The sequence below is a fragment of the Oncorhynchus mykiss genome, chromosome 13, assembly GCF_057628025.1.
Source record: "Oncorhynchus mykiss isolate SJ-2025 chromosome 13, ASM5762802v1, whole genome shotgun sequence".
Classification (NCBI taxonomy): Eukaryota; Metazoa; Chordata; class Actinopteri; order Salmoniformes; family Salmonidae; genus Oncorhynchus; species Oncorhynchus mykiss.
In genome coordinates, this window is record NC_143034.1 from 28536974 (window position 1) to 28547339 (window position 10366).

General features: G+C 43.0%; 1 protein-coding gene across 1 annotated transcript; it reads right to left on the reverse strand.

Annotated features, from left to right (window-relative positions):
* Positions 1-1370: 1370 nt before the first annotated feature.
* Positions 1371-10255, reverse strand: LOC100136217 (gill-specific calpain; the record flags this gene model as incomplete). The annotated part of the gene is given in 19 exon segments (NM_001124488.1): positions 1371-1830; positions 1963-2021; positions 2186-2302; positions 2537-2615; positions 2753-2821; positions 4124-4188; positions 4437-4494; positions 5252-5332; positions 5422-5458; positions 5692-5900; positions 6075-6232; positions 6537-6697; positions 6868-6945; positions 7061-7230; positions 7514-7682; positions 7939-8072; positions 8290-8408; positions 8655-8724; positions 9951-10255. Coding segments are annotated over 19 exon segments (2031 nt in total). The 3' UTR covers positions 1371-1803.
* Positions 10256-10366: the final 111 nt, after the last annotated feature.

A 10366-nucleotide genomic window follows, 5' to 3' on the forward strand; every position in this document is an offset into this window, starting at 1 on the left:
GGGACAGACATACTTATACTTCTAACAGTTTTTTTGTTAGAATATTTAATTGTCTTAAAATATAGTTCAATTTCTTTTTGTAAGGTAAGAAAATGTGTTTTGTTTGTAAATTTACATTTGTGAATATGAAATTTGGCACGACAAATAATCAAATTAATTACATAAAATTGTTTCAATTTATTTCTATCTTAGGTAAAGAATCCAAGCAGTACATCTCTGCATAATAGTGCAAAATCGTTGAGTTTATGTTTTTCTTAAACTTCTTCATATAGTGGTTGTCAGGATAATATTTATGAATAATTTTAAAGGAAACGTACTTAATTTTGTTAAGAAGTAGGTTCTGAGGGTCAGGTCTTGACACTCCTGAATAATAAAGCAACACCTGAGCAAGGCAGTTAAACTACTGTTCCCCGGGCGCCGATGACGTGGATGTTGATTAGGCAACCCGCCGCACCTCTCTGATTCAGAGGGGTTGGGTTAAATGCGGGAGACACATTTCAGTGGAAGCATTCAGTTGTACATTGACGAGGTATCCCCATTCCCCTAATACTTGTTCCCCTTCAGTTGGTATAACCCAGACGAGCAAACTAATCGATAATGAACAACAGGAATCGATCACAGCATCATTCAGCTCAAGACTTCCCGATATTTTGTGTAACCTTTATTTAAGAAAGTAAATCAGATAAGAACAAATTACTATTTACAATGACGGCCTACACCGGCCGAACCCGGAAGTCGCTGGGCCAATTGTGCGCCGCCCTACGGGGCTCCCAATCACGGCCGTTTGTGATACAGTCTGTTTTATTTTATTGGCACGAAATCTACAAAGCTTTTGTAATGTGAGGTGAGCAATAGCCAATGAGAGCTCACCAGAGAAGAAGCCAGTGAGATTACTTTATTTTGCATCACAAATAACGCGTAGACTATAGAGAAGGAGCGATTACTACCGCTAGTATACTTTTGCACTTGCCTTTAATCAAAGCCACATTGTCAAATCGCTACAGCTCTGAAGTTCACAAGCAATGTTATTAAATTCTAAATGTTGGCTAGGTATTTCAACTCTGGCAAGCGTGAATGTCTGACTGAAAATATTTCAGGCTGCTTTGAGCCACTGCTCCTTGCAGCTACATTAAATAACACAATTGTTTTCTTGAAACAGCGTGGTATCGACAATCCTCAACACCAAGTGAAAAATCTTGCAGCGTGTGATATCAGAGCCCAAAATCAATATCGACTCATTGGAGATCCACCATAAATATTTGCTCATTTAAGTAGGGCAATTTGTTTAATTTCTTCTTAGCATGCTGAGAAAGGATTCTACATTTGAATATTTATGGACAAATCTAAAGCTCAGACACAGACAGCAGATATTACATTTTCATAATATAATTTTTATTTAGTTTAATCCCAAACTGAGAAATCAACTGAAACGGTGTGTCAACATGAAACTTTAAAAACTTGATCAGTGCATTATTTATTATTGGAGCATCTCCGTAAACAGAATTGAACACAAATCCCCCTGATTGTCAAATACAAGAGGCATAACTTCCAAACTGTGGCACAAGTATGTTGGTTTCGTTTTAAAACAAAATGTCTCTATTGAGTGAATTCAAGAGAGACAAAGGCATACAACGTTAAAACATACGCTATAACTATATAGCGTATGTTTTATGCATGAATTATAACTAGTGTATCCGCTAACCGCGTTCCCAGCGGGAACGACTCGATATTAGTGTATTTGCAAAGCAACACATATTGCACCCCAAGCCCGTTATTTTACTTTGTTCTTCCACTGGATCCTCTTCAGACGTTCATGGAAAGAAGGAGGAACTGAAAAGACAAAAGTTATTTCATAATCAAAAGCAAATCATGTCTTGGTGGGCACATCACACCGGATGGAATTTTACAGTGGAAACATATTATACAAAATGTAATGTTCATATTATACAATGTTTATTATACCTGCAGTATGTTCATGTTGACCTGACCTGTCTTGCTTTGGTCCAATGCTTGGAAAACCCCTGGGGGAGGACAAATATATATTTTTTGTCAACAACCAATATAACATTGGGTATGTCCAACAACTCCAAAGCACTAAACATCTTGAGTGTTTACTTGTTCCATGAAAATGCAAGTTATTTGAGCAGATATATCCCATAAGGTGGTACAGTCCCTTGGTACTCACTGAACATATTTTCCAGGCGGACGATGCAGGTGAGGTAGTCATCAAAGTCGATGTCATAGTTCTCGTCAGCGAACCTCAAGCCAAGCAGCTGGAGGAGCTTAGTGTTCAGATGCATGCCTTGGATGGTGGAGACAGAATGTTACTAGTTAGGCTCTGATTCACACCTAAAGTCACACTTTTGTCTTTCTGCCCCCCCTGATATGTCTTATTGAGAAAGTGTGGGAGTACTCACAGAGAAAGAGACCTTCAAGATCAAAAGACAGGATTCAACACTAGCATTCTACCATTGAGATATGACCTTCTATGCAGGCATTCTGTGCTAACCCCATGTACCACGCTGTAGTCTCTCACCTGCTGCTTTCAGAGCTATGCGGAGCTCATAGGAGGACATCTTCCCTGACCGGTCCGTGTCATAAGAAATGAAGAGCATCTGCAACCAACGCCATTGACATCGTTATCACCTCAACTCCACACATACGTTCAATATTAAATTGACGTCATAGGCTATTGTAAAACAATGCATATGATATTGTAACTGACAGCAACATGTTGTCATGCTGTACTTACAATCCATTTCTTCATCTTTTCCCAGAAGACCTTGAACTCCTGAAACTCAAGCTGCCCGGAATTGTCAACCTGGATTGATCTGTCAAGGCAAATAACGTACATGACCAAAAGTATGTGGACACATGCTCGTCAAACATCTCATTCCAAAATCATGGGCATTAATATTGAGTTCGTCCCCAATTTGCTGCTCTAACAGCCTCCACTCTTCTGGGAAGGCTTTCCACTAGATGTTGGAACATTACTGCGGGAACTTGCTTCCATTCATCTACAAGAGCATTAATGAGGTCGGGCACTGATGTTGGCCGATTAGTCCTGGCTCGCAGTCTGCGTTCCAATTCATCCCAAAGGTGTTCGATGGGGTTGAAGTCAGGGTTCTGTGCAGACCAGTCAAGTTCTTCCACACGATTGACAAAACATTTCTGTATGGACCTCGCTTTGTGCACAGGGGCCTTGTCATGCTGAAACAGGAAAGGTCCTTCCCCAAACTGTTGCCACAAAGTTGGAAACACAGAATTGTCTAAAATGTCATTGTAGGTTGTAGTGTTAAGATTTGCCTTCACTGGAACTAAGAGGCCTAGCCGGAACCATGAAAAACAGCCCCAGACCATTATTCCTCTTCCACCAAACTTTACAGTTGGCACTATGCATTACATGAGGTAGTGTTCCCAGATTCATCCATCAGACTGCCAGATGGTGAAGCGTGAATTCATCACTCTAGAAAACACGTTTCCACTGCTCCAGAGTCCAATGGTGGTGAACTTACATCACTTCAGCTGAAGCTTGGCATTGCGCATGGTGATCTTTGGCTTGTTTGGCTGCTCGGCCATGGAAATTCATTTCATGAAACTCCAGACGAAGAGTTTTTGTACTGATGTTGCTTCCGGGGGCAGTTTGGAACTCGGTAGTGAGTGTTGCAACAGAGGACAGATTTTTTTTTAACGCGCTTCAGCACTCGGCGGGTCCCATTCTGTGAGCTTCTGTGACCTACCACTTCCAGGCTGAGCTGTTGTTGCTCCTAGACGTTTCCACTTCACAATAACAGCACTTACAGTTGACCAAGGCAGCTCTAGCAGGGCAGAAATTTAACGAACTGACTTGTTGGAAAGGTGGTATCCTATGACAGTGCCATGTTGAGTCACTGAGCTCTTCAGTAAAGCCATTCTACTTCCAATGTTTGTCTATGGAGATTGCATGACTGTGTGCTTTATTTTATGCACCTGTCCGCAACAGTGTGGCTGAAATAGCTAAATCCCCTAATTTGAAGGAGTGTCCACATACTTTTGTATATATAGTGTACATTGTAAAAGCATGAATCCAGTAATGCATTTTTCCAAAGCCTCATTATAGGCGTTTAGGAGATGTGAAGGATACATCCATCAGGTTGATGATGCTGTGGCAGGTGTTGAGACTCAGACCGTCAAACTTGATCTCTCTCCCTGAAGGAAAAGAGAGGAACATCATAACAAATTCCTGAAATAGTCATGACAATATTATAGGATCTGTAATCCATGAAAGTATAACCTCACAGACCCAGAGTGTGCAAGTAATTTAGCTTTAAAGAGTCAAGAGTCAAACAATGTGCGTGTGGATGTGTATTCAAGTGGCATTCGTTGAATTGCTCTTTATGCTAACGTCTGAGTTGTAATAACACACAATGGATGGAACTTTTAAGAGGGCTGCTTACTCCTGCTAAGTACTCCATTCAACACCTGCTGAAGCTCCCTTGCAGAGATGGCCTGGTCCTAAGGAGAAGACACAATAGACAAAATATGATATTCTGGCTATGACCAATGAGTGGAGCACACGTTTCAAAGTTTATTCGCCACAGGACACAACAGGTGCAAAACAGTACAGTGAAATGTTGTACATTGAGAGCTCTTTCAGGTCAGTGCCAGTACCTTATTCAATGTGTAGGGATACTGGAGTGGTTGAGGTGGGTTTATACATAAAAAGTGACTGGTTGTAGGATATACATGTAAACAGGGCTGAAAAGTGACTGGTAGCAGGAATATATAAATACGTATGGTAATATACAGTACCGATGGTAATATATACATGTAAACAGGAGTAACAGTGACCAGTAGCAGAAATAGATAGATACTAATGGTAATCAATAATCAATTAAGCGCAGCGTAAATGGTAGTAATAAATCGAATCAATAATAATTTTAGCAGCAGCGTAGGTATGAGGGGGTGTAAGTGTGTGGCATCAATAATGAGTGTGTGAGTGAGGCTGCATGCGAGTGTGTGTGTGTGTGTGTGAGAGAAAGAGTGACAGTGAAGGTGTGTGTGTCAGAGTGGGAAGAGTGTGTGGATCGTCTGTGGGAGTGGGATATTATAAGAGGGAGAGCAGTAGTTGTTAGCCATTTAACAGTCTTATGGCCAGGGGATACGACATCACTGTATTCCTTTCGACATGCTTATAGTATCTGAATCAGTGACATTGCCAGTTCAGCAGAGACAGCTCTGCTAATTTCTTAGAAGATTTTCATTTTCTTACCGAACCAGCAATCTTTTCAAACATTCTCCTCAGTCCCTTCTCCTCATCCGTCTCCTCCTCTGGTAGACTGGGCATTGGAGGCTGAGAGATACATCACAATACATCATCAAAAGGAAGTACAGAGCGTCTCAGCGTTGCAGTTTTGTGATATTCAACAGCAGAGTACTTACATCTGGCAAATCAGCATCTACTGTGTTACCCATCTCCCTGTTGATGACAACATCCCCTGATTAGCTTTCTCAAGCCACAAACATGAACTTGTCCAGCACATCTTACATTGAACGACAATTTAGGCTACATGCCATATTAAAAGTCAAATACATCTTAGCGTAGATCGGCTACAGCCATCAAGTGCTTTCATTCAACCTTTCCCTTAACCAACTATCTGCTGGAAACTAATACTGATTCACAGGCAATACTCCCAACCGTAAATATCATACATGGTTCCGGCTGCCTTCTCCGAGAAGATGCGTATGATGAAGTCGGCCTCGTCGTGGGGCTGGAAGGTGGTGGGCACCAGCAGGTAGTTCCCTGGGGGCAAGGTGAAGCGCTCGGAGATCTCCCTCACGTTGATGTAGGTCTTACTGCGAGCCTTGGACCCATTGTAGCGGAAGAAGTCTTTCCCCAGGTGGTCCTCATCTGCAGGGGCCTGAGGGAGAAGAGAGAGGGAGGGACATGTTTTTAAAGACCCTTCAAATAACGAATGAGTAACTTTGTGATTAACAAAATAACTGTTACTATAGTATAGCATGTACTAGGAAATTGAAAACCAATGTATTCCTATTGTTTGTGCATATGGTCTCTTGCATGCAGTGTCTCTAACCTCGTAAAGAGCAAAGCCGATGGTTTGCAGGTCCAGACCCTCTTTCCTCAGCGCACGGCGGTTCTTCTGCATCAGAGCGATGACCACGCTGCACTTATCATTATTATCGTCAGCATGCAGCAGGGTCAGCTTGAACTGAGGGTTGGTCCAAAATGTATCTGGGGGAAAACAGGTTTAAATGGTTGTATTACTGCTGGGCTGGAACAAAAAGCCTATATACACTATCTGGCATTCCAGAATCAGGGTTGGTCACTTCTGGCACAGTGGATTCATCAAAGATACAATTGGCATTCCTTTTATCTGGGTCATCAAACTTTGTATGAACCAAGCTGACTGTCACATTATGAGGCTCAGACGTTCAGATAGAAATGTACTGTGTAGAATATATATGTTAATCATGTATAATAGGGAATCAAGTCAAGTCTATTCATTAAATTTCTGTCTGCAGCCTTGTCCTCTCACCTATGAAGTTTCTGCAGCCGCCTGCGGTGGAGCCCCGGATCCAGTTGCCCTCGAACATGTTCACCTCCCACTTCCGCTTGGTGTCGTCCGTCAGAGAGTCCGGCGTCAGGTTGCAGATCTCTATCTTGTCGTAGTTGGCCTTGAAATCCTCAAACTCCATCCTGAAACAAGCAACCATTTTGATTCAGAAAAGGCTTCACTGTATACAGGATTGGACCCCGACCTTGTCCGGTAACTGTTCAGGGCCACTGGAAAACCCATTGCTGTTGAACATGCGGGATGTAGTGCCAGATGTAAAACTAAAACTATTAAAATCGCTGTTGTTACTAACCAGAATTCCCCATCATCCATGGAGTTCTGAAGAATGCGTTTTTTCTCAGAACTGTCGATTACATTCCACTCCCTAGACCTGTAAGAGAGAAAACAGATAACAGAATAACCATGTTCCCATAATGCGCGTAGTGTATGCTAGTTTTTGTTCCTACTCATCTCAGCAACGCCTGATGGAAATTAACTGCACTCACTCGTCACTCCAGGCACCGTTCCATTCCACCTGTCCCCAAGGGTTCCTGATCCGGATCAGCTTGACCTTTTTCCCTCTGTAGTTAACCTCCTCAAGGCCTGTGATGGAGTAGGCGTGTCCCTTTACCAGTCCTGAAGCTGTCTGGGCCTCTGACTCAGCAGAGCTGGTGATCTGGAGAGAGGAAAAATCACAATCTGTATCCGTCACCAAAGACCAGGACTGTCTCTCAGACCTGGACCCGTATTCACAAAGTGTCTCGTAGTAGTAGGAGTGCAGATCTAGGATCAGGTCCATCCTGTCTATATTATCTTATTAGTTGTGATCTAAAAGACAAAAACTGATCCTATATCTGACCGGCACTCCTATTCTGAGACGCTTTGGAAATACAGGACCTGGTGTCTAAGGACCCCATGTATAATGGTCTTCCTGTGAAACTGGTTTAGGAGGCCCTTACGTCTATAGAGCAGCCCATCATCGAGCCTCTGTCGTAGGCCTTCTTCATGATGTTGAAGAGGTCGGTTGGAGCGCTTTTGGTCTCGTACGTCTCCCCAACGCCGCCGGTGAAGTCCTCCATGGCCTCTAGGGTAGAGCCTCCCTTCAGGGACTCATAGCTCCCGTTCAACCTGACAAGACAAGGAATGGAATGGGTTAACTGGGGATACAACGGGCATCAAATAGCAGGCATTTGAAAATTAACCCAAGCTTTGCAGCTAGTGTACTGCATGCATTTGGTGAAAAATTGGTTGCAATCATCCAATGCTCATGTTTTACATGAACTACACACTATCAAGCAAACGTGACAATAGTTGTACAAAACACCTATTTTAGTTTGCATAAATGTTATACCTGTACTTTTCAAAGTTTACAAGTTACGCATACTTGGCATAGGCCTTCTCCAGCAGTGCGCTCCAAAACTCGTTGTTGGAGGCAGAGTGGAGCAGCACCAGGCGGTTCCTCACAGCAGGCAGTCGGTCATCCACCACCACGTCCAGCCATCTGTTGTGCTGCCAGAACTGAGGGGAGAGACATGTCAGACTATACTTACGGATGACTTCCTTCAACTAAAGAATTGTGTAATCACTGATGTCAATAAAGTAAGTACGATGTAACAATTAACATGTAAGACTGAAACATTCGGTGAATAATGTAATATTGTCATATAGATAAAATACAATGTTCTGTCAATACATGTGAAGGGGCAGTTGATAGCTGTGTAGTGGGCGAGTCTACCTGGAAGTGGAAGATGCCGGCGTAGCTGCGGTCAAAGCCCTGGTCGTTGGGCACCACTCTGGCCAGGGTCTCCTTATGGAGGGTCAGAGAGGCAATGGCCGCCAGGAGCCAGCAGTCCCCTGGGTGAAAAACATGTGATGAGTCAGGACCTACACACTGAAAGCCATGGACATAACCTCCCACCTTAGCTGTCGTATGTAATGCTATAGAGTCTAAGTCTTCAACTCAAGGCCCGGGGGCCACATCAGGCCCAGAATCTGCTTTCTTGTGGTCCCCAGACAAATATCTCATTGTTATTTCTAGTGTTTGGATATCGATGTATGATATACGATTCGTATCATATAAGAAGTACTATGTATACAAACCTAGTGCTCCTTGACATATGTCTGTCCTATCAGCCCCACCAACTATGAATTCGGGATTCTCACAAAGTTCCTGTAAAAGAATAGGAGCAAGTATAAGTGGCTTAGTGACAGTGGAGAAACAGGTTTTAAAAGGAGATGGGGTTTGGAGTGACTCTGCCACTTCGGGAAGGTGTGTTCACATTCCTGGTGTCTTAAATCAGTCAAAGTCCCCGCGGAAACACAGAGAGACGGTACAACTATTCATTCACAAGGATCAACCAAGAGAGAAATGCTTAAGGATCACAAAAAAGGATCTTAGTTGGATATTTCCCATTTTAGTCACTAATGTCACAGGGAGAGATGGTTTTCTTAAGAGGTTTGAGGTATGCTAGTTTTAATAGTTGATCACAGATCTTAATAGTTACACATTGCAGTATCAACCTTGGCAAGGCACTTCATCTCAATGGAGTTGTGTGGTCAGCGGTATGTATTGAAATGCACAGTGTAAATGTTTCTGTGGACATATAATGAGTAAAAACTGATTAGCGTAAACTCTTACGATTAGCTAACCTCTCTGAGCACATAACCTGTCAACCACCACTCCCAGCAACGTCAGAGAGAAACCATTCAGCGCAGGCTTCAAGGCTACATTCCAGAAGACTGTGCCCTACACGTGAGACAGGCACGTACAGTATCTCCAGCTTCAAATGTGTACATAGGACATTTTAAAGTTTCAAAACAAACACTGCAGAAAGGGAATTAGATATTAGCCAGATAAAAGTATCAGCTAATATATTCCTTTCTTGCAGAACTGGTTTTAAAGGGATGGTTGGATAAAAGCTCGTCCTCAACAGACAGAACTGGCTTGGTCTTGAGTGTTTGATATATATATATATTTATTTTATTTTATTTGACCTTTATTTAACTAGGCAAGTCAGTTAAGAACAAGTTCTTATTTAATGACAGCCTAGGAACAGTGGGTTAACTGCCTGTTCAGGGGCAGAACGACAGATTGTTACCTTGTCAGCTCGGGTATTCGATCTTGCAACCTTTCGGTTACTAGTCCAACGCTCTAACCACTAGACTACCTGCCGCCCCTATAATGTGAATAAGGTAAATATAAGGATTCTATACTTTAACATTGCAAAGTGGCTTGCCTTCAGAACAAATTAGCACAATCTACCTAAACAGAGACCCCATCCAGGCCATTCACTCTCAACGATCAACTGCAAATGTTCTAATTACACTGTAATTACTGTATTCTTTCAGTCACATTAGCTCCCTCGGAGTAGACCCTTTGTACTGTATCTTACATACCCCAGGTCTCTTCCATTCAAAGTTGATGGGCACGCTCTGGCTGTAGTAGAGGGATGAGTCGCAAGCAGGGAAGTCTGGGTCCTCAAACAGTTTCTTCTTCTGTAGACACTCCTGCCTCAGCTGCTCAAACGTCTTCCCATCCGCTTGGGTGCTGATGGACTTGGCGGGCATCTTGAGGGCTCAGACTAAAGGGGAAACTTGGGGGAGAAGGACAGTGTGTGTGTGTGTGTGGGGGAGAGATGTCCCTTGTTTGTGAGCAGTGACAGAGACTGGGAGAGAGAGCGGTGTTGGGTGTTTTGCAAATCCTGTTTCTTTGATGTGTATGTGGTTTGGACGGAGTGACAAGCCTGTCAAGCAGGTGGGTAGATAGGTACACACCCTCCTGACAAACTGGTTTGTTCATTCCCACGGCAACA